The 24,884-nt window shown below is 43.2% G+C and overlaps 1 protein-coding gene across 1 annotated transcript; it reads left to right on the forward strand.

Moving 5' to 3' along the window:
- The first annotated feature begins 4,977 nt into the window (after positions 1 to 4,977).
- Nemp2 (nuclear envelope integral membrane protein 2) lies at positions 4,978 to 24,337 on the forward strand. The gene is made up of 9 exons (XM_055617063.1): positions 4,978 to 5,071; positions 11,794 to 11,909; positions 15,201 to 15,432; positions 15,547 to 15,619; positions 16,578 to 16,671; positions 17,385 to 17,499; positions 19,121 to 19,346; positions 22,650 to 22,826; positions 23,312 to 24,337. Exons 1-9 carry the CDS (start codon positions 4,978 to 4,980, stop codon positions 23,448 to 23,450), a joined length of 1,266 nt encoding a protein of 421 aa, XP_055473038.1. The 3' UTR covers positions 23,451 to 24,337.
- The last annotated feature ends 547 nt before the right edge of the window (positions 24,338 to 24,884 follow it).

The following is a 24,884-nucleotide window of genomic DNA, read 5'->3' on the forward strand; positions in this document are numbered from 1 at the left end:
TTTGTCAAGTAACTACAAGATGGCTGCCACAGCTAAAAGGCTAAATTAGAGTTTAATGCCATCGAAGGAATGGAGTTGCCAGCAAGAGCAACCAGGCAAAGAGAGCAAAGTTTTCATGTCCTTTTTTTCATAGGCTTTTATCAGAAGGTTTGACCCAGATAAAAGGTATATTTTCCCAATACAAAAGATCTGGATTAATGGTTTATATTCTCACCTCAAACAATCTGTATTAGAAGTAGGTCTTCCCACATAAAAAAAAAAAAAAAAAAATTAAGAAAAAAATCCTTCACAGGTATACCCAGCCACTTGGGTTTCAGTTAATTTCCAGATGTCAAGTTGACAATTAAGAAAAGCTACCACAAGTCCACCCCCTTGTCAGTGTAACACACAATCATATTTCCTTATGGCATGCTTAATTCCCCAATAAGAAGCAATAATCAGGTCATAATTGTACCTAACATGATATAATGATTCCACATACAATTGCATGCATTATATATTTAGCCACGTCATAATTACACCGAACATAATATAACCACCCTCAACTGCAAACACGTTATAATTTAGAATAGGTGACAATGCCTTTTGAGAGACATTGTTTTAACATCTCAAACTTAAATGTGTTAACCACTGATATTCTCTTAATTGATGCTGTATCACATGTTAAAGAAATAGAGGAAAGAAAACACAAATATCTGTACAAATACATTTTTAACAAAATATGACAGAAAAACTCATGTGTGGTATAATCTTCATTTCTACAACTGGTCATTTATAACTTGTAGTTATATATTTATAACTACCTTCCTCTACCACCCATTTCCTCTGGGGCTGTGATACTGTGTTTCATTTGCTGTTTTCCCTGGCAGAAGCAACTCCATTTAGCCTTTCCAGCCATAATAGTCCTCCCTCCACGGGTCATGGAACCAGTGTGAGAATTCTGCCAACTTCTTAGTATATCTATTCCAATTATGCATTCTAGGCCTGGGGAAATAACCACAGGATGAGTTTGGGGACCCACTGGACCTACTGTGAGTCAGATGTTAGCCCAAACTCCATTAGTCACCTGGGCCTTACTTTAACTGGAGGGCCACAGTGTTTCTTGGAGTCTCTTAGAATCAATATCTATTCAGAACCAATATCCAATAGACCCTGGAAAATCTGATTGTTTCTTTTCCCCCAGTGTATAGTTACCATCGGAAAAGACTATAGGTCTCCCCAGGAAAGAACTAGGAAAGCATAACAGTAAAACTCTGAGGTATTTTATCAAGGTCCTTTCTCAGCGGAACCTAGTCATACCTTCATTCAAGGAGTATTGGGTTTGCAAACTGCCTCAAGGGTGAAATTGGTCAAGAGTTCTGTTTGCCACAATCCAATGTAGTCTTTCTTTTCTTTGTTTGAGAATTTTTCACCTATGCAGAGTAAACAAAATGCACAATACTATGATAATACCATTGGAAATACCATGATGGATCAACCAGTACCAAATGTCCATACAAGACATGTCATCATAAAATTCACATTGCCTGTGCTGACTATTACAGATCAGGACATTACGAACACTGCTTTGTCTATGCTACCCATTATGGTAACTGTGATTATTTTGCCTTTGGCCATTCAGTGCTGTCACCTGGCCCCTGCTATTTCGGAGCCCAATTAAATCGACTGCATTTAATTCATCCAACTGAGCAACAGTGTCTCCAACTAAGTTCTATTATAAGGAAAAGAGCGACAACAAAGCTCTTCAAATGTGCTGGTGCCCCTCTCACCATTTTTTGTCTTATAACATTAGTGAAGGACATGTCTTCTGGGCCTTCCCATTGTAGAGGACTGGGTTTTACACAGTGTACCTGCTCTAACATTGCAATTTCCCTGAGCCTTAAAACCCTTTTATCAATAAGCCAAGGGATGTCAGGCATCTCCAAGTCCTTTCCAGTAGGCCATCTTTTGACATTTGCTTCAGACAACCATTCACACAAACTTCTGACACTTTTTTTTTTTAACTGTACAACTTCCATATTAAACCTAGAATCTCCACTCAGAGGGCCCATATCAGTAAAGTCAGCCCAATCCAGTTTTACCTTTTTTCCACCATTATCACACACCCTTAAAATCCATTCACATCTATATTCCCCGAACTTCTGCTTGAATGAATTAGCAAACTCGTTAAACTCTTTAGTAGTATAGTGCACCTCCCCCTGACTACGCTTTCTGTTTCCCCTGTAGGAGCCTGCTTTGCCTTAATCTGGTTATAGGTCTAGAGTAACTATCGGTGGGCCCTGAGGGCATCAGTACTGTCTTGGCTGCCATTTCCTTCAGACAAAGTCATCGCTGGTTTCGCAGACAATGACGGACTAATTTCCTCAGCCAAGGTAGAAAGGGCGATTTCAGAGGTGGAGGGCGAGTGCATCACCTGCTGAGGGTGCTGAGACCGCTTCCTCAGCAGAGATAACTCCTGAGAGTGTGTGGGTTCAAAGTCCGTCCACATATCTCCAGCCCACAGCAGAGGACGTCATTCCTTATCAATTAATGCCGTACTCTAATGGACGAATCCTTCTGAGCTGGGCTTTGAATGGCTGCTCTAATTCAGCCAGGGCTTTGTACTTGAGCATCTTGGCTGCTGGAGAGAAGTTTCTCTTGCAGGCCACACTGAGAACCTTTAGACTGTTTATGCACATCTGAAGCTGCTCATTTTTTATCACCGAGTTCAAAGAAAGAAAGGAAGAAAGGAAGAAAGGAAGAAAGAAAGAAAGAAAGAAAGAAAGAAAGAAAGAGAGAAAGAAAGGAAAGGAAAGGAAGAAAAGGATATGCCTCTACAGACTTGCCTATAAGCCAATCTGATGGAGGCATTTTCCCAACTGATGACTCTTATTTGTGTCGGGTGACAAAAATAAAGGAATAAATCAATAACTAGCACAACATCCAACCTCTTACTCCAGAAAGGTTGAAGTTGGTTCATTTTATCAAGGAGTGCACTCTTTTCCTTTGTCAGTTTATCCAGAGATGGTAAGAGCAACTGACCATTATCATCATTTTCCTTTTTCTTCTACAAATTGCCCAACTTTTCAAATACAGAGGCACCAAATCTTTTGCCTATCAAGATTAGGAAATCAGGATAATCAAATTTGTTTTCTCAAGTCTGTAAAATACTTCACACATGGGCCGTCAGTCCTCTTCAAGCTGCTAGGAAAGGTGTCAGTAACTAGAGAGGCTTCCTAACTATAGGTGTTGGCAAATTGGAAAGCTTATTCCAGATACTTAAAAAAACAAAAACAAGGAGGGAGGGTGGGACCGGGAGGGGATGAGGGGAATGGGCTACAGCTGGGATACAAAGTGAATAAATTGTAATAAATAATAAATAAATTTTTTAGAAAGAGAAAAATAACATTAATGGGGTTATCAGATTCTTGTAATCCCACGGTTGTAACTTCAGAAAAAAATCTTTATACTTACTTCTGTTACCATAAAACCATTTCTAGAACCAAAATCTGCATTACTCAGGGTTCTTTAGAGGAACAGAACTGGTAAAGATATATGTATTGGATTTATTAGAATGGCTTACTATAGTACACCTAGTTCAACAATGGCTGTTTATTAAGGAAGGTCCAAGAACCCAGTATTTATTCAATCCATGAGGCTGGATGTCTCTGTTGGCCTTCAAGTAGGCTCTAAAACCAGTGAAGGAATGGACCTAGCAAGAGCCAGCATGAAAAAAGAGCAAGCCTTCTTCCATGTCTGTTCTACAGGCTACTAGCAGAAGGCGTGGCTCAGATTAAAGGTAGATCTTCTCACCATCAAAGATCTGGGTTAGAAATGGGTCTTCTCACTTCACATGATTTAATAAAGATGGTGGGTACATGCGTACCCACCCATTTGTGTTTTAGTTGATTCTAGATGTAGCCAAACTGACACCTGGAAAAAGCCATCACAGCTATTTATTTATTGACCATTGCATTCTCGGTGTCACTGAGGCACAGTGGGATTGCAGTCAGTTTCCCTCGCACTCTTCCGTCCCCTTGCAAGTCACCTTAAAAGGTTTCCAGAGACCGAAGAAAGCTTGGTTTTTTTTTTTTTTGACACAGAACTATCCTGAGTATTTTGTATTCTGTAAGGCTAAGAAACCGTGAGTCTCTTTCTAGGAAAAAGCGTTCTCTTGTGGCTGGTGCTGGCTTTAGGCTTTCTCTTCTCCCAGAGTGGTATTCCTAGGGCACCTCCAGTTTCTTGGGGGACACCATTTCAAAAGTTTGTCTTCCGAATGCCATCATCTCTGCCAGATGGTTATGTTTAGAACATTCACTATTATCTTTGAATTTATTTTAACACAATCTCAAAAAAAAAGTGTACTGTTTATTGTAAGCTTATGGGTGTTTGACTTGTGTGAATGTCTGTGTACCACATACCTGCAGAAGCCAGAAGAGGGCACCGGATCCCCTGAAATTGTAGCTTCTTATGGATGTGGGCTGCTGCCATGTGGGTGCTGGGAACTGGGGGGGGGGGGGGGGGGGGGGGGCTCCTCTGGGAGAGCAGTAAGAGCCCTTAACCACTAACATCTCACCAGACTCCAAATCTCTTTTTAAAGCGACACTACAGTAATAATGAACTTTTATAACCCTTTTGTTTTTCCAAAGGTGCCATGTTTAAGCATCGGGATTTAAACAGTTGCTGTTTTCAGAAAAGACAATGCGAGGAACGAAAAAAACCGGCTTTCAACCCCGTAAGCGGGGCTGGCTGGCCCGAGAGGCTGCCCTTCCGGGATGGCGCGCCCCGGGGCCAGGCGTAACTTGGCGGCTGCTCGCCCACTCAGCACGCTTACGGCCCCTCCAGAAGCCGGAAACGGAAAGGCAGGCGAGCGCCCCCTGGAGGCTACGGGGCCGTCGCGCGGCGGCCCGCAGGGGGCGGAGCCGGCCCCGCCCCCTCCGCCGGGCCTCCGCTTTCCCGCCCGCAGCCGGCTGCGCCATTTCCGCTGCTCTGGCCGCGATGCAGCCCTGGCTGTGGAGCCTGGCGCTCTGGCTGCCGCCCCTGGCCACGCTGCCCGCGAGCGCGGCGCGAGAGGAGGAGGCAGAGATGTCAGGTAACCCCGGCTCCGGGCGGGGATCCTCCCTCTTGGGCCACCGGGTCACGCGTGGGCGCGGCCAGGCCCCGCCCCTGTCTGCGACCATCCGGATGCGTCCCGTTTTGATTTGTTCTGGATCACACCGCTGGGCACCCACACAGCTGGCCCCTTGTCACCTGTTTATGTCTGAAACCTTATTTTATCCGTCTGCAGGAATCTCATGAAACTCAACACTAGAGAAAGAAAAGCTTCAGAATGAAACCGGAATTCTGATTTTGGTTGGCTGCTGTGATCTGAGTAGCTGGTCCTAAGCAAAACACTTGATGCCCCAGCATTGAACCCGGTGCTTAGGAAGCAGCGCAGACTGGGTGCTTAAGATCCTGGCTTAGAAAGTTGTAGCTGCAAAAAACTCAGCTTAGCATTCACTTTTACCATCGATAACATCCTTTGAAAGAATGCTTGTTTGCATTCTCCATTACATTAGTTACTCAGACTCAAGGGAGGTTATCAAGATGTGGACTTTTAATTGGAGAATCTCCCCACACCAACAAGTCAGTAGGGTGTCTAAGACTGAAAGGGTGAGTGGATGTTCAGGAAGCAGTTACTAGCTTCTTGTGCACACACTGGTATCTTACACCTTAGGGTATGTCTGGACAGCTTTTCATTCCGCAGGCGTTTGTTGAGTAATGACTTTGCTATGCAGGGCTGAATTGCTGTAATTACTCTGTCTCATACTCGTTATTCATATATGCCCATTTTACAGACCAGGGAACAAAGACTTAATAGTAAATATAGTAGATGTCTGGGGAAATATAAAAGTTTCTGGTGGAGAGCTCCGGGGCACGGCAGCAGCCTCACAACTAGAAGCAGTTGAACAGCCCTCACAGCCTTGGGCTGGAGTGCAGTTGTGGGATTCAGCCTGCAGTTGTCACCTTCGCCAGTCCCAGGCAGGTATTCCTCAGAGACCAGAGTTTTCTCATCAGGAAAATGAGATTACTTCCATATTTTCCTCTCCTTTTATTTGCTTTGAGGCATCCAGTTTTTTCAAGTTTTGTTTTTGTTGAGACGGGTGCGTTGTGTGTGTGTGTGTTGTGTGTGCGTCTGTCACCGTATAGCCCTAGCTGGCCTGAGCTTTTATATAGAACAGGCTGACCATGAATGTACAACAGTCCTGCCTCCACCTCCCAGGTGAAGGGTGTACAGGGCTGTGCTGTTGCACTTGCTCACCTGTCCTCGGTTGTGTTAAAGACACATGGAAGTGGTCGCTAGAACTTACCTGCTTAAAAAGTGTAAGATACCCACAAGGTGGTAAAACTGTGGTCCACAGCTGAGAAAAATGGCAACTTCTGTCTTGCAATTCCAGATAACTCTTGAAAAATTCGTGTAGGAGGTGACCACTGTTCTGAAGTGTTCGGTGACACTGTGGAAACTCCTTGATTGGCCTAAGGCCTAAGAACTGCTGCAACTGTAAAAGCTGTGGTTTTACAAGGAACCCTGTGTTGAGACAGCTGGGCAATAAATGCTCTCACCCACAGGAAATGTGTTTTTTTTAAAAAGCAGCCCAAGTGGCTGCCTGAGAGCTCAGATAATACTGAACCTTACATATACATATATTTTTTTCTCCCTACATATACATACCTGTCATCAGGTAGAACAAAATAATTATTTAAAATGTAGTTATAATAGTGTAGAAAAAGTTGTTTGCACTTATACTTACTTTGAAAGATTTCCCATTTAATATTTTCAGACCTCAGTTGAACAGAGAAAACTGAGTGTAATGAAGACTTGTCTTTCCTGTCATAAAGCAGGAGCAGTAGCATGGGAGGCTTGCCTTTGACCTGAGGTCCTCTCCAGGACAGAGTCTGTCTTGGGTACCCAGGTGCTGCCATGGCCTGAAACCCACTCTGAGGCCAGTCCTCTGTCATCTTATTTGTAGAAATGGCAGACACCTGTCACAGGAGACAGAGGTAGTTGTCTTAGGAAGAGAAATGTCAATGACTTTGAATTTGAAACCAATAGGCCAGGTCCATAGAAACTGCCTCCCTTCCCTTCTGGAACCTTGAGGTTCTAGAAATAAATGGCTTCCCAGGTTTCCATTCCAACGAGAGGTCAGATTCACAGCTTGAAATTTCTCTGTGGCAAGGGAGAATGTCTATTGAAGGTACAATCAGACCTGTGTGTTAGGAGGTGCTAGTTTCAATTCCGCTTTTGTGTCATTGGAGGACTAAACAGCAAAATTTATATTCAGGTTAAAAGCAACAAATTGGAGCTAGTACAAGAGTGACGTTACTTATGTAAATTACATATTTGAAAAATGTGAATTTACTAAAAATATCAAGAAAGCTCCTAACGCCATCTGGAACCATTCGGTTGTATTTGAACTCCTGCAAGGACTGGTTGTTGGCTTTTTGCTTTTTCGTTTTTTTTTTTCCTGTTCACCCTCTCTATCCCAGAAAAAGCAAGTCTAGGTTTAATGAAGACAACGCAATGTACTTTTATGTCGGCTTTGTTTCTGTTCTGGTTTCATTAGAGGATTGTTTTTCCTGTGTGTGAACTGTGGAAGGCTAGGTTCCCAGCAAGAATGCTGATGAATTGCTTTTTTATATGGGAAGGGGTTTAACATCTGCTAAGGCTTGAGAAGTGTTTGCGTTTTCTTTTTTAGAAGATTCTATAAGTGGTTTTAAGTACTACCTGCTCCTGACATTTGACTGAATATTTTTACCATATGTCTGAATAAACTCTTTAAGTTAAATATACTTAGAAAATAAGAAAGCTGTAAAGCAGTCGTTTGCTTTTAGCTGATTAACAGAGCAACTGATGTGCGGCATCGCTCCTTGCCCCAGGGGACGCATTCTGAGACCCTGAGCAGATGAGTGGAAGTACCGAGTGCCGAGCCCCTGTGTGTCATTCCTCCGCCACTGAAGCCGTACATAAATTAGGACAGTTAAGGATTCACAATGACTAATCATACAGCACTCCTAACAGCATGCTCAGCAGGTACTTGAAGCTTATGAATTGTTTACTTCTGGAAATTTCTATTTAATAATTTTGGATCATTGTTGACTCCAGGTAACTGTGACAGTAGAAAGTAAAGTCAAAGAAGTGGGGACCACTGCAGTCCCCACACTACCTTAGCTGAATTTTATAAACTGCATGATATTTAAAGTGAACTGAAGGACGTGTCTCATTGGTTCCCATAAACCTGACTTGAAGCCTTTGGTAATGTAAGTGATTAATCCCATCTGCATATTCCTTAATCTGTTGAAGTCTAAGGGGGAAATCCAGAACAAGTTCTGACCAGGAAGTACCTTATATACACACTGATGTCAAAACCAAGATTCTTGCCACTTATTGGCCTCCTATATGTGGAGAGGAGCAAGAAAGATGGCCGTTGGCCAAAGGCTGTTAACTGTGGCCAGCCTTAGTCTCTAGCTAAGGCTACACTGCTGATAGAAACGGAGAGGGATATAGCCCATAATTTCATACGTGGCTCTTTGCTGCATGGGACAGGCTGAACACATCGTGATACTGCTGGGAGATTTTAAGGGCAGGGCCCAGTGCACCTCCTCCTGTGCTGGCAATCCTTCCGGGAAATTGGTTCTATTTTCATTGGCTGGGCTAAGCTTGCTCAAGTAATCCTCTGACCCTCTCAGATTGCAACACGATGCAAATGACATCTTGAATGCAGCGGGATTCACGAATTCCACAGAAAAGACAGTAAAATAAGGAATGCATGTGTAAGATGAAGACTGTGTGGTCAGCAGGAAGTTGGTGAGTGGAGTTAAGTATGCATGTTCAAACATGGCTCAGAGAAGGTGACATCAGGGCAGACATGCCAGCAATTGACAGGTGTAAGCCCTGCCAGAATCTGGGCGAAGAAAGTTACAGTCCATGGAGAGTGGAGGCCAGAGTAGGCTAGTACTTTGAGGAGGCTTGGTGACAGGAGCCATCGAGTAAGAGAGGGATAGGAAGTCAGAGAGGTACTTGAGCCATTCTAAGGAGGACATTTTGTCTTAGTGCTATCGGAAGTGATTAGAGGAAAGTAATGGATGCTTTTAAAAGACCTTTGTGCTTGATTGGAAGAAGGGCTGTGTGGAGGGAATCATGGGCTAGTTCTGGAAGTAGGAAGGCCATCTAGAAGGCCGTTAGAGTAATCTTGAGTGCAAAATGAATGTGGCTTGCACATCAGGAGCATTTGTTCCCACACCCATGCTATGGCACTATGCTTGCATACATCATCTTGCTTTTAAGAGCTACAGCTATCCAGAGATTTAGAAGATAGTCTTGGGACCCTGTGGAAAGCCTTTGTTTGATAATAGCCTTTGTTTACAAATTCAGTCCTCTCAAGAGGATGCTTCTATAGACCATAGACAGAAAGAAAGTTTTCTGTGGGAGTTCGTTTATCCCTTAAATAATGGGGCTCACTAGGAGAGGAGTTATGAGGAGAACCCTTGGTGTCATCTCTTAGAAAAGTACTATGAGCATAAAGCACACCTGGTGATGAAATGCGGATTGGGTGAGCATTTGTATAAAGTTCTGGGACACTGGGGCTGTGAACCTGTGGCCTTCTGCCTTCCTGTGGGGACATGCTCTTTTCCAGTGATAAATGGCTCACTTATCAAGGATTCACTGTACGAAGTTTTCAGTTCTAGCTGCCCAGTTTAGCTCTGGTTCCTGCTCAGAGACCTTATAGGAGGTAGAGAGCATATGATATGGGAAGACCAGGCCTGAGACCTCTCCTTCCCTTCTCTGTGACTCAATAGGCAGAGCTTTTAAGGTGTGTCGTTGTATTGGAATATCTGCTCAAGCACTTCCTGGTTTTACATCACATTCTTTGACCTCCTTTTCTATAGCTGACATTATTAACTTTCCTAAGACTGTTCCTTCAGGCGTGCTGCCCTTGGCCTGTGTGCATCTCAGTTGTACCCAAGAATGCCTGTCACCTTGGCTGTCTTACATGTTCATAATAGTGTTCATGCTATCTTCTTTGGGTTCTTATGTACAGGCATACCATGTAGGAATGCATTTTTAGTTTTTGGTATCCCGTGTTTAACAAAGAGTCTCCCAAGTGTCCTCTTTCTACTTTGAAACCTGGCTCCTGGCTTAGTTAGTTTCTTGAATATTCAGCTCAGATTCTGTTTATACATTTAAAAGCATATGCATTTCATCACTATGCTAAGAGGGAAAAATGAAAGGGTTCATGTGTCACAATAGAACATCCTGCGTCGTTATGTAGCCAAGTGGTCACTTTAGTAGCCAAGTCACTTTTAGGAGGTGGACTGCACCGGTCCTCGCTTCCGCCTGTCACAATGGATATTTCACACCAGGGTGTGTACCTAGTGAGCTTATTCAGCATTATTCTCCAAATAGTTGTAATGGTTAACTAGTAGCTATTGGTTACTTAGTCCATGCCGAACTTCATTTCAGGGTTGTCTACAGATTTCCTTCCTGTACATTGAATAGGGCAAAGGGCTCATTTCTGTGTATATCCATGAGTTCTCCCTTCTCCTGTTTCCTATTCCTGAGAGGTATTTCCTGTTTGACACACTGTCTTGGATTCCAGAAAACTTACTTAGTTCAAATTCAAACACAGCAGCAGCCTCAGAAGAAACATGAACCGTATTTTTAACTCTCCTGTAGCATATTTATCACATCAATCTAATAGAAGACCTGTCCCCGAAATTGCATCGCTAAACACTACATTAGTGTTATTTGTGCACAAACTAGTACTTATATATCCATAGCCAGCTCCAGCCAAATGTCTTCTTGGCTGTAGACCTGCCCTTCATCTTTAGAACCACCAGTGGAGAGCAGGTGTATAGTTGTCTGTCCAGAACTGAACTCATCTCCATGCTGCTCACAAACTGACTTCTACATCAGCCCTTCTGATCTTGGTAAGTGCCTCACCATCTCTCCATTCACCAGAAACCTTCACACCTCTGTCTCCTTTATCCACTGAAACTCCAGAGTGCTGATATGTCTTCCTACGAGCTCTTGAATATGTTTGTCCTCCCTCCTCAGTTCATAGCCTAAGTAATAGGGTCCTGTCTTTGCTGTGGGGCCTGGAGTTGATGGAAGCGATATCCTGTTGTAGGTGCCTCTGCCTGGTAATTCGTGCCTATCCTTCCCACGCTTTATCAGGCAGTTGAGTTGAGCCCCTTTTTAATGTTATCTGTTTCCTATGAGTCCTTGGTGCCTACCGGAAGTCCCTTTGTGCTCTGCTTTCCGGGTGAAGTATAGGTTCCTTATGTAGATATGATCGTTGTTTACCTCCAGCTGCAGGTGTCCAGGTGGCGCCTTGTACCTGGTCACTCCATCCTTGCTTCCTCATCAGTGTGACAGATGTCAGTGAGCTGAGCCACTATGATTTGGCTCATCTTAATAATGTTCACTTTGTCATCCCTCAGTCCTGATGCTGTCTTATCCTTGGAACTTAATCTTGAGTCTCCCACTCACATTTTTTTCTAGGAAGCTTCCCTTCACTCTTGCCATCTATTTAGGACCGTGCTGCTCTCTGTGCATGTATAATGCTCACTAAGTGACATAAGAGTATTGACTCTGGGTGTGATATTTTCAGACACCTACTGGGTTGGGAAGATAAAGGACTGTAATCACCATGTAGAAGAATTTTTTGGTCATAAAATACTAAAAACTATGAAATCTCCTTTTGAACACATTTTTAAAAATCTGGGCAGTTAAATACTTAGGAAAACTCACTTATTTTGTATTTTATCTTTCAGTTCCAAGATGTAAATCTCTGAAGGAAACGGACATAATTAAAACTTCAGTGTCAGACTGTTACTGCTACAATCAAAATTCGCAAATGGAGTGGACATATATGTGGTCAACTGTGCAGGTCAGGGCCTGCTTTTTTATCAGGTCATAAGAATGCAGAATTTAAATGCACCACTTTGGGATTTAAAATTACATTTCCTATGGCATATAGCTGATTTACCAGGATGAAAGCCAACTCAAGGGGTATGCAGTGGCTCAGGGATTAGTTATGTGGGAGAAGACATTAATTCCTCTTTATATCCACCTAGGCCCTGCCCTGACCATTCCTAATAAAAATACTATCTAAGTCAGTGGTTCTCAACTTGTGGATTGCAACCACTGTAGGGGTCGCCGAAGACAATCAGAGAAATGCAGATATTTACATTACTATTCATAGTGGCAGCAACATTACAGTTATGAAGTAGCAACAAAAAATGATTTTGTGGTTGGGGGTCACCACAACATAAGACAGCAGCATTAGGAAGTATCTTACTTAGGTTGCTATTACTGTGACAAAACACCGTGTCCTAAAAATAACTTGGGGACGCTTACATTTCCATATTGCTGTTCATTATTGAAGGAAGTCAGGACAGGAACTCAAGCAGAGCAGGAACCTGGAGACAGGAGCTTATGCAGAGGGAATGAAGGGTTGCTGCTTACTTCAAATGGCTCGCTCAACATGCTTTCTCTTTTTTAATATAATTTTGTATTTATTAAAATTTATTCACTTTGTATCCCAACTGTAGCCCCCACCCTCGTCCCCTCTCAATCCCACCCTCCCTTTCTCCCTCCTCTCCTGCCATGCCCCTCCACCAGTCCACTGATAGGGGAGGTCCTCCTAGCCTATCAGGTCTCATTGTCTTTCTCATTGGCTTCATTGCCTTTCTCTGTGGCCTGGTAAGGCTGCCCCCACCTCAGGGGGAGGTGATCAAAGAGCCACTGAGTTCATGTCAGAGACAGTCCCTGTTCCCCTTACTAGGTAACCCATTTGGATACTGAGCTGCCATGGGCTACATCTGTGCAGGGGTTCTAGGTTATCTCCATGAATGGTCCTTGGTTGGAATATCAGTCTCAGAAAAGACCCCTTTCCCCAGATTTTTTGGTTCTGTTGTTCTCCTTGTGGAGCTCCAGACCTTCCAAGTCTTTCTATCTTCCCTTTCTTTCATAAGATTCCCTGCACTCTGCCCAAAGTTTGGCTATGAGTTCAGCATTTGCTTTAATACCCTGCTGGGTAGAGTCTTTCAGAGGCCCTCTGTGGTAGGCTCCTGTGTTGTTCCTTGTTTTCACCTTCTTCTGATGTCTATCCCATTTGCCTTTCTGAATGAAGATTGAGCATCTTACCCAGGGTCTTCCTCCTTGATTAGCTTCTTTAGGTATACAGATTCTTTTAGAACCCAGGACCACCAACCCAGGGATGGTACCACCCACCATGGCCTGGGCCCTCCCGAATTGGTCACTAATTAAGAAAATGCCTTAAAGCTGGATCTCATGAAGACATTTCCTCCCCTCAGGCTTCTTCCTCTCTGATGATTCTAGCTTTTGTCAAGTTGACACACAAAACCAGCCAGTACAGGCAGGTTGTGAACCACTGATCTAAGTGAACACAAAGAGGTAGTAATAAGAAGTGATGAGAGTAGTTATTGAGAATGTGACATTTCAGAAAGACTTTGATAAAGTGAATTACCCTAAATGTTGACTGGGGAAGGACTGCTGAAGGCTGAGGGATATTTTGACTTCGTCCCAGGACATGATGTCACCTTGTACCCCTTTTAAAGAATAACATGTTTGAGACCCATGTAGTTTCTTGTGCCACCATGCCCGGCATCTTGTACATTTTCTCCATGGAACTTTTATGACATGAATACTGCAGTAATTCATACTCAACATTCCTATTCTCATTCTACTCTTTCCAACAATGATGTCATAACTGCAACACCTCATCCCTACCTTCATTCTTGGCTGATGGTCCTTCTACTTTATTAAAAATGGGGAAAACCTCTGAGGAAGAGGAGGCAGAAGATTGGAAGAGCCAGACGGGGTGAAAATCACCAAGGAAATGAGTTCTTCTAGACACAACAGGGCTGATGGACATATGAACTCTCAAAGACTATGGCAGCATGTGCATGGCCTGTACAAGTCCAAGCCACATGGGGTCCCAACACTGAGAAGGGATGTGAGCACAGCCCCCATGTCCAACAGAGAAGCTATCTCCAACTGACAACTGTGTGTAAAGGAAAACTTCGTTTTCCCTAGTGAAGTCTTACTGCATATACAAACTGTCCTCACGGGCGCTCCATGTCCAGCAACACAAAATAAACTCAGTAATAGTTTTTGATGTTTTTAAAGTTTTTGTAGGTCCTCTGCTTATGTATCATGGTTTTTGATTCTGTGTTTTCATGAGATTTTTGTGTGTGAATTTGCATCTCTGCATCTGTACGTGTGTGTTGTGCTTTTTCTTTGGGCACTCTTTTCTGTTTTGAGTTTGTTTTATTATCTATCTATCTGTCTGTCTATCTGTCTATCTATCTATTTATTTCAGATGCCTGTTTTCTAATCATAGAATAAAGTGGGTGTAGGGAGGATCTAGGAGAAGTTGGGGGAGGGGAAGCCATGATCAGACTGTATTGAATGAGAAAAAAGTGTTTACAATTTAAAAAAGTGTAAAAAATAAAGATTGAGGTCATATAGAAAAAAAATGTAAACAAAGCAGAAGTGATTGTGGGCTAGCTCTTTCATCAAGACTCCCCCTTACGTCAGCACTGCAGGCGCTCCCTGTCCGTGGGGACCGAGTGTCTGCCATGGAGGAGGTGTGTATGTCCGAGCCCTTGACTGCACTGGATCATACCCACTCTGGCCTGCTCAAGTCTGCTCCATCAGCACTGCCCTCTCCAGGAGATGATTCCCCCAAACAAGTAACCGTAAAACATTCCCGTTTGTGAAATAGCAGAATCCTGAGGACTCCATTTTCACCCTAGCTCGTCTTCATTTCTCTACTTCTCACTATAATGAAATTCCTTCTAAAAGTCGATGACTGCAGCCTGCAGTTCTCCCATTCTCTGTAAACACTTCCTTTAGTTGAGTTCACACAAAAGGCTGCCCTGACCAAGGTCTCTAGCACTTCCATGTTGTTAACTATGTGACCTCAAACGTGATCCATTGTCTCAGAGTCCCAAGGACTGGGACTTCGGCCACGTGGCAATGCATCCACGTCCCAAAATATCTGTGAACTAAATGCAAGTGTGTTCCTGTCGCTCGGGACCAGAGCCCAGTCCTGTGTATCGGGCTGTGCCTCCCTCAGCCAGTCTTGGCTTCTGACTCCTCTGCTTGTGTCTCGAAGAGAGTCTGCCTGGATTGATCCATTCTTGTTTTGTAGGTGACAGTTACCAGTCCAGGCCTGCTCAGTATTGTGTATATCACAGGGAGTCATAATTGCCAGCATCCAGGAACCATTCTATCATTTATCAAATGTGTGATTCATAACTTTTGGGTACCAGAAGAGTGTAATGAGATGACCATAGTCTTCAGTCCATATGGAGAAACTGTATGCTTCTCTGTGAAGCCTGTCGGGAGGATATTTACCTACGTAGTAAGCGTGAATCGAAACAGTAAGTCTGTTTTCAGTATAATTGACTGGACTTTCATTGAGTTGGCTTGTCTCTTCTTTGTGCAATTTTATATACTGACACAACATTTGTTGTTGTTGTTGTTGTTTTTTCCAGTTGTGGATTTCAAACTCTTCCTTGTGTTTGTAACTGGCATTTTTCTTTTCTTTTATGCAAAGACCTTGAGCCAGTAAGTACCCATTTTTATATTTGTAGTGTTCTGATTTAAAAGTGTATAGGTTATTTGTGGTTCTTCTAGAATTTACAAATGGTAAGTCTGGAGTCACCTTTAAAGACAGCAGTAGCTGTGTAACAGATATGGTGCAGAGTACCTTTGCTTACATTGGTCTACATATGTACACATATGTGAACTTGGCACTGCTGTTCTTATTTGTTGGTCACAGAACCCACAGCCATCATTATCCCACTCATTCTCCTGAGTGCTGAGGTTTGCGCTCAAGTGCTTTGGCAGCAGGTCTGAAGCATGAGATTTGCCTGCTAGACTGGTGGGTCTGATGTAGGACATTAAACATGACAAGTAACAGGTCACCCTGGTAGTCTGTTTCTTTTAGCTTATCCCATACAGCCCACTCTCTTCCCAATGTTTGCTTCTTGATCTGTGCAGACAGCTTAGTACCAGTGTTTCTGCATCATTCTTGCCATTGTTCACTTTGAATTTTTTTGTATGGTTTGGTCAGGTGTAAATGGTGCCTGCCAGCTTTTCTGCCTGGAGGAGGCATGTGTGGCAGGAGAGGAAAGCCTCAGATCAAGGTCCTTCACACTAATGAGCTGGGCTGCTGCCCTGAATCCTCAGCAGTTGACTCACTTATAAACGTCTTTTAACTTCTTGATGTCTCAGTTTCCTTCTCTCTGGGATTTCACTCTGGGTATCATGAGACTTCATGGAAAGCTCTCAGGCAAGTGCTTGCCGTGTGCCAGGTGCATATTATTGGATGACGTTGGGAATGTAGACAGTAACTCAGACATTCCACAGCAGTCCACTTACTGACACTTTCATGTACCCATTTCAATCTTCAACATTCCTTATGGGCTACTATTGTCACATTGAGCATTCTGAATTTATTTTTAGTTTGTATTGCTGAAAATGCTGCTTGATGTTTATGTGGCCTTTTTTTCTGTCTTGACAGAAGTTCTGTTTTCTATTACTCCGCTGGTACCATGTTAGGTGTTGTAATGACACTAGTCTTTGTCCTTCTGATGGCTAAGAGACACATTCCAAAGGTAGGTATTCTAGATGCAAATGAGTACTAGACGCAAATGGGAACTAAGAGTTTACAAATATGAAAAATGAATCAAACTTAATTCTTAGCATGATACTTATTATCTGTGCTTCCCTGTTGTATAAATCAACCTTAAATGTGTCTGTTTCTGAAAAGTCAGTTTTCATTTATTAGTATAATATATAGAATTATATTAAGTTTGCTGACATTTTTGTATCCTTTTGATCCTGCGTCTTTAGGGCTTTATAGAATAGTGGTGTTATATCTAGTTTTTTTTTTTTGTTGTTGTTGTTGTTGTTCTTGGTGTCTCTCCTCTACACCTTTAATAAAATAATGTCCCAAAAATAAATATTAATTCATGATGGGAACTTATGGTTACTCCAATCTGAGCTCTAAATACCAGCATTATTTTGAGATAACTTTGTGTCTCTGCAGCTTTAATGATGCTAGCCACCCGGAGGGCTTGTTAAAATGTTGATTCTGGTCTAGCAATGGGACCTGAGCCTACATGGCCGCCTCAGCTCCTGTGTGAAAATGACTCTCCCCTTCCGAGGACCATGCCTTGAACAGTAAGACTCAGAGAGCATTAGACTGTGACTTAGACTTGACCTAGACATTTCTGCACAAAAAATTTGTTTGTTTGCTTCTATTTTTATGAGAGTGGACGAACCAATATATGTATATATTGTATCGTTTATTTTCTTCCGCACACAGTATAGCACGTTTGGGGCGCTAATGGTTGGTTGTTGGTTTGCTTCAGTTTATGTTGTGTGCCGGTTGATGGAAGATCTGAAGCAGCTGTGGTGTGGAAACAGGATGTATGTATTAGGTAGGTAAATGCACAAAAGAACCTTCTGTTATTGGTTAGGCTGAGAGTGCAAGCAGAGGGCTTCTGGCTGATGTTTCTCTCCGTATACATTGTCATTTGATTTAAGGAGAGGTGCTATTAAAAATAATATTTCATTTCCATATTTGGTGTTTTAGTTCCGAAGATCCCACTTTAAACTATTTTTCTTTAGAAACTTTCTCAGTCTTCTGTAAAAATCATCAAGAGAGTAAAAATGCATTGGAATTGTGGCTGACTTTAACCACATCTAAGCTGTGACAGAAAAGCATCTCTAAAAGTTGGCTCTCTTACTCTCTCAGGTTTTTTTTCTTTATGTATACTGTGTAAAAGGTGGGGAATTGTAACTAATGAAAACTTGACTTTTCAGAAGCAGGATAAAATTTAATTCTTTTGTTCTATGTTACAAAAAAAAAATCCTTCATTTTGTTAGGAAATAATGGGAATTGGAGACCCATTAACCAGATCTCACATGTAAGGGTAATGTTGCTAAAACAAAAGCAATTCATTCTTGAATACTTTATTTCTGCTTACTTTCCTAGTATATTAAAGTACTTATAGTTTACTCATAACATGGAATATTCCTTTAACTTCCTTTTCTCTTTGTCTCCAAGAAACAAGAGCATTTTTCTATATAACTATTAATTACAGTTGTTAGGGCCTCATATATGCTCAGCATCTGTTGTTCTACTGAGTTATGACCTGAACTCGATAGTGGATGCTAAGGATTAGTAATTGCATAGAGTCACCTATTGCCCAGGTCACAGTAAGACTCGACTTACCCATGCTGGCTGACTGTCTAACCTGATGTCATGCTGAACCTTCTGCAAGGTCGGGTTACTCTTGATCCATCACAGAGGTGTGCTGGAGAAGCTGAGTAAGACGTCCTGTGACGGTTCCACTCTCTGGATTCCTGTACTGCCCATTTTGTGACAACATATAACTTGTTTATTTCTTCTCCGTATCTACTGTAAATTAGAAATTGAATCCCGAGATTTGCTTAGAAACAACTAAAGCACTTATGATGGAAATCATTAGAAGTGATGTACACTTCCCATCTGGTAGCACTGGAAAGAAAGTATCTGATGGTCACACCATTGGTAATGATGGACTGCTCGTGGCTAGCACTGGGTAGCCACCTGATTGGTCATCTGTAAAATTACATTCTCCTTTAGTGACTAGAAGGTAAAAATTAAAAATAGGGTTTGCAGCAAACTGTAGATCCACTGGCTTACTTTTAACTAAAGCAACCATAAAACCATTTGTCTACTAGGACACGGGACTTAAAAATAGACATATTATCATAATTGCCAGGATGTGTCTTAAATTATTACAAAAGTCAGCCTGTCAGGCTGGAGCAATGGCTCAGTGGTTTAGAGTGCTTGCTGCTTTTCCAGAGGCCTAAAGTTTAGTTTCCATTACCTCGATTGGTTACCTTACCATTGCCGGCAAGCCAGTGCCTTTGTAAGTACCACATGTACACACATGGACAGATGATGATGATGATATGTTTTTCAATGTTGTTTTTCAGTCAAGGCTCTGCCAGATTTTCCACATCAGTTTTCAAGTTCAGGCTTAAATTATTGCCCTTTTTCTGTGTCTCCAGGCTATGTCTTAGTTGTTGGACTCTTTAGCTTTGCTGCCTGTTACAGTCACGGGCCTCTTACTGATGATGGGAGCAGAAGCCTTCTGATGTGGACACTGAGGTTGCTCTCCCTGCTTCTGGTCTACACCGGTGTGGCTGTGCCTCAGTTTGCCTGTGCAGCTATGATCCTCCTCATGTTCTCCCAGAGTCTGCACTACCCACTGAGAGCACTCAGCTATATGAGGTGGTGGGTATCTTTCCTCTGGCCACCAACTCTGACATTTTGAGTTCTGGCTTTATGTATTGTTTTAGAGATAATGTTGGTTACATCTTATAGGTTACATCTTACAGGTTGTTGTTTGTGTGTGTGTTTTTTGTTTTTCTAGACAGTGTTTCTTTGTGAAGCCCAGGTTGTCCTGGAACTCAGTCTATAAACCAGGCTGGCCTGGAACTCAGAGATCGCCTGCCTCTGCTTCGTAAATGCTGGGATTAAATGTGTGCACCACCACTGCCCAGCCAAGTAGTTATATTTAATCTGGAGGTTTCACTCTGAAAGAAGAGAAGGAAAAATATCTCTAAGCATTTGTTCCAGTCTCCATCGAATTTTATGACACCATTTACTCAGTAGTTAGAGTGCCCAAAAATCAGTGACAAAATTGCTTGAGCTCTGGGTTGCATAAAAATGTTACCTTTATCGTACCTTTCTTTTCATTAGAGCCAGTATTGCTATAGTGATTTAATTGTGCTCATAAGAAAAGAATTAGGGGGAAATGTGTCATAAATGGTTGGGAGGGGAGCTATTCAATTCATTCTTATTAAAGGCTGGCTTTGTTTCAGGTTTTGAATTAAGGTTTAAGCCTTGCGAGAATACAGAAAGAGAGAAAAAGTAACCTCTGCTGACAATATTGTTAGGCGTCTCCTTAGTCTGCACAGCTGTGTTAGGTGCACAGGTGGAGATGGTCCTGTGCTTGTGGTGTATTGTGGAGACATGGGCATGCATTTATATATTTGCTGCCTTAAAAAAAGGTGTGTGTGTGTGTGTGTGTGTGTGCGTGTCTGCCTGCCATATGTTTGTGGGTACCCAGAATGCCAGAAGAAGGATCAGACCCTGTGGAGCTGCAGTTGCAGGCATCTGCGAGCCACCTGATGTGGGTGCTGGGAACCATACTGCAGCCCTCTGGAAGAGCAGTTGGCATTCGTAGCCACTGAGCCACCTTTTCCACCCCCACACTTTAGGTGTGAAGGCAGAGCTCCGCAGGGGCTGCAGTGCTGTTAGTCCAGGCAGGAGTTCCTGGAAGAGGTATCATTGGGTTGAATCTAGGTAAGGACCCAGAGTGGCCATAACACACGAGGAGGGCTTTCCTCTCAGAAAAGGCCCACGTAGTGCCATCATCAGGCCGCAGCCCTCTCAGGGCAGTGAGTGGGCTGTGCTCTGGTGGGACTATGGCCGAGTGCCACAGGCTGCACTGGTTCTGTATGTGGGGGCTGGCGGGGGGCGGCTGGCCAGTGTGCATTTTCATTAGTTCTCTCTGATGCCTGCCTAGACAGAATGTATAAATCCAGGAGTTGGGGCCCCGGTAGATGTACAGCAGTGGGCAGCCGATGGGACTCTGGAAAACTGCTGCACCCACCATCATAGTGGCGGTCATTCAAACCAGCAGGAGCCGATTGGTGGAGCACAGTGCAAATGTGCGTCCTGCTTTCAGATCTGACAGTCTAGGAAAACTGCAAATGCAGACTGCAATTCAAATGTGATCTGTGTAGTGTAAGTGTCGGCAGTTAATCTAATGAAAAATAAAGGGTGCGGCTGACAGACAAAAATTCAGCTAGAGATGGGTACTCGTTGGCTGGTGGGGTAGACCCTTCTGCTTTCTGACATAGAAGATTGGTATACAGGGAAGCTCCTACAGCAGGAGATGGTCTTGGGCACTGCTACGATGCCGGCAGACACTGTACAGACTTGGAGTAGGAGAGCGAGATAAAGGCTGGGAAGGCTGATTAATAGAAGCTTGGGAAATGGCTGAGGCAGGAGACTCCCTGGTGACAGGTAGGTCATGGAGTTGGTGGCAGCATCACTGGGGCAAAGGGATCCGTGACTGTCCAGGTCAGTGACAGGCTGAGTGGGAGGCATGGGGACCAAGGGATTACCCGAGGCCTCTCCACCAGGAGGAGGCTGGCTACTGCATCTTTGCCAGAGGTGTGGCCTGAGGATCCCAATGGACACTTCCTTGCTCCTTCCCTTAGCTACCCAGCATTCCTGTTAGTAGCAAGTATGTCTCATTTGCATGCTGGCTCCATCATGCATCTGTGGGGCATTCTGTAATAATCCGTATGTACTGCTATGCTGTCTACTTTAAATCTTGCTAAGGAATAATTATATGAAAACATAGGGACTAAAGTAGGAACTTGTAATTTAGATATTAACTCAGAGAAAGAATGCCTTGATTTTTTTATCATACTTTATAGTTTGCAAAGAGCTGTTTATGTATATGTTAATAATATATGATATTCTTTTGATTGTGCTGCAGAGCAATTTGTATAAGTATCTCGTGAGGCAGTGGTACTGCTGTCTCCTTTTCATGTGACACAGTGACACAGACCCTGGAAGCTGGGTCAGAACCTGGGTTTTTCTGTAGGAAACCTGGCTAGGCATTCAAAAGAGAAGAAAGCATTTCACTGATTCCTCAGTCCAATTTATCAACCATTAAATCAGCCTTAAAAAGGAAAAAAAAATCTTTAAAATCTCAGCCCTCAAATATGTGTGTGTGTGTGTGTGTGTGTGTGTGTGTGTGTGTATGTAGGTGTGTGCGTATGTGTGCATGCATACACACGTGTGAATGTATGTGCATATGTGTGCATGTTTAAACCCTTGGAGACCTCTACATTTTTAAGACTCGCTGATGAATGTAGCATAAAGGTTACTTAAAACCTAATCGTCTTTATTAACATTTTGAATTCCTAAAGCCTGGATTGCTGTATTACGATATTTATCCTTTTCCTAGTCTCTGGCTTCTTAGTGCATATGTAGCCAAAGAAGAACTAATTCGAGTTCTTTTCCACGACAAACCTTTGTGCATCTTTGCTCACTGTGCCAGGTTAATCAAAAGCACTGCCACTAGGTGGGAGTGATACCCCGCAGATGCAGCCTCTTGCGAGTGTACTGACTGGTTTAAGTCCCTGCTCTCCATAAAAGGACACATTGAAAGCTCACTTCTGTTTGTGCCAAAGAAAATCAACAGGCAAAGCAGAATGCCAGACTTTTTGTCTAATTGTTTGATTAGAAATCCCTGAAAAAACATGAACATATTAATCAGAAATTGAGAAAGGCCTTAGGACATTGCTATGCTGGCCAGAGAACTAAGAAAGTACAATGGGCCCAGGCTACCATTCCTTGCCCCTTAGTCACAGGATGGTGCAAGTCCAGGACCTAGTACCAGGAGTTCAGTGGTATTACTCTCGATGTCCAAGACCTGTATGTTTGTACATCATATGGTATTTTGTACACCATACCATATGGGCAGGAATCAGGCAACCATGTCATATGTTTTAGGAAAATAAGGCCATGGTTTACAACAGAACCGCCGGTGGTGAGGTATCTCAGTGATGATGAGTACAGGGAGCAAACTGAGGCCGAAACAGCCAGAGCTCTTGAGGAACTGCGCCAAGCCTGCTGCAGGCCCGACTTCCCGTCCTGGCTGGCTGTCTCCAGACTCCAGGCTCCTAAAAAGTAAGTCCTGCCCTGCCACAGCTCATGTTCTGAGTGATTTGAAAATTACACAGTATTTTGGGGCACATATTTCTGCTTAGAAAGCAACAATTTCTCTTGGTCAAACCTTACACCAAAGTTGTGGGAGTTCTGCTTCCTGGGTGCTCTGGCTTGGCCAGAGAGCTACTGAGGTGTGAGGTATCATGCAGATCTGAGCGAGATATTGACAATCTGAACAATATACTACACTCAGAAGGAACAGGGAAGAGATGAGGGAATGATGGGGTGCACCCACCTGTCTAGGGCATAAACCTGCCCATGTTTCCATTTTCCCCTGCATAGCTGTCCACAGAAGGTCACATAAATCAGTCCCTGTACAGGGTGGAAATGCCATCCTTGGCTGACACAAAGTCAATTTAATTAAAAGGAATAAGTAGCAAGGCACACATCGTCTTTCAGATAAATCTTTGTGACAAAACTAACTGTTTAAAACCAAAACGTCTTAGGTTTGCAGACTTTATTCTTGGAGCCAGCCACCTGTCACCGGAGGAGGTCAGCGCCCATGAAAAGCAGTATGGCCTTGGGGGTGCCTTCTTGGAAGAGCAGCTCTTTAGCCTGCAGACTGACAGTCTACCTGGAAGTTGACTTCCAGGCAAGGAAGTCAAAAGGCAAAGCTGCGTGACAGCTGGGAAGAACCCATCTGGCGGGCAGTGGGAAAAGTATGCCCTGCAGAGAAAAGGAAGCCATACGAGTAAGGAAAGCCTCATCTGCCGAAGAGAACCTACCCCTGCAGCTCACTTGCTATCTGTGGGTAGCACGAAGACTGTAAGAACCACTTCCACTTGCCGGGAATGAAGACCTTCACTAGAACAATGGGAACCTGCTGTTTGGACCAGTAGCAGGAGCTGAGGCCTTCCCTCCAACAGGCACGAGTCCTCCCCTGATGCCCCAAAGCTAGATCAAAAGACTGTATCAGTCCTCCGTGTCAGCGGTACCAGTCTTTTCTAAAGTGCCGTCTGCAGGGCACTAGTAAGTGCTGTTGAAGGAGTTCCGAGGCTGGCTGCGGCAGGTTTCTCCGTCTCTCGTGGTGTGAAGGCATTGTGGGTCTGCTAAGAGGCCGACAGTCATATACAAGGACTTACCATAAACCATTTTCCCTGAGAGCAATAATCTTGAGAACAGATGTTTGGAAGTGCTATTGATGGTGGAACTTAGGTTTGAGAGTCAGAATGGAAGTGTCCTCAGCAGCCTTGGCAGCACTTCATCCCTGGTGCATCCTGGGACTCAGGTGTAAGCCACTTCTTCATTTGCAGGTTCAGGACTGTCTCCCTACAGTCTTGGTCCCACATTGTTGGTGCCTCAAGTGTTTGTTTGTTTTTAATTTAAATAATGGCCAGTTAGCCATTAGCTTCTTAATAACTATGATTAAAAAGAAACATTTCTTTGAATTATGTTCAATGTTTTGACAAGATTTTATATGCAGACCGATTAAAACTATAATTTTGTACTTTTTATATATTAAAGTTAAAAGCACAGAACCATTTGTGATATTTTGATATTTTTAAAAACTGATTATATGCTTGCGATGATTTCTCACAAAAGAGATTTGTAATACTTTTTTTTAATAGGGTAAATGTTTGCTTCTTGATCCATGATAAACTCCAGCATGAAATGAGCCACTACCTGTTGCCTCGACCCCAAGGAAAAGTGCAGAAACATTGGGTATGAGAGTTGAATATGGTGAACACTGGAGGACAGTGCTCCTGGATCCTCTGAGAATCAGATGCAGGGTTGGTTTTTCTTTTGTAATGTAATTATTTAAAAAAAAAAAAAAAAAGAAAGAACATGACATCCTCCTTTAAAAAGAAAGGTGCAGTGAGGGAGGGACACAGTTTGTCACGGTAATATCCTGAGAATGATGCTGACTTTTTGGAACTTTCTAGATTGGCTTTCAGACGATGTGGTCTTTGAAGCAGTGTGTCAGTGTTTCTGGCTCTGCACTTTGACAGACACAGCTAATATCAGGAGTCTTTTTCCTTTCCTTAGAGCCTCTTCCGCTTCATCTGTGCCTCTGCATGA

This window comes from Psammomys obesus, unplaced genomic scaffold (genome assembly GCF_907164565.1).
Source record: "Psammomys obesus unplaced genomic scaffold, mPsaObe1.curated_primary_1811, whole genome shotgun sequence".
NCBI classification, from domain to species: Eukaryota; Metazoa; Chordata; class Mammalia; order Rodentia; family Muridae; genus Psammomys; species Psammomys obesus.

Excerpts from the sequence above, each read along its gene's own strand:
- Nemp2 (XM_055617063.1), top strand. The coding sequence starts at position 4,978 with ATGCAGCCCTGGCTGTGGAGCCTGGCGCTCTGGCTGCCGCCCCTGGCC. Across the intron at positions 5,072-11,793 it reads GGAGGAGGCAGAGATGTCAG|TTCCAAGATGTAAATCTCTG; the intron begins GTAACCCCGGCT and ends TTTATCTTTCAG. Across the intron at positions 17,500-19,120 it reads AAACAGGATGTATGTATTAG|GCTATGTCTTAGTTGTTGGA; the intron begins GTAGGTAAATGC and ends CTGTGTCTCCAG.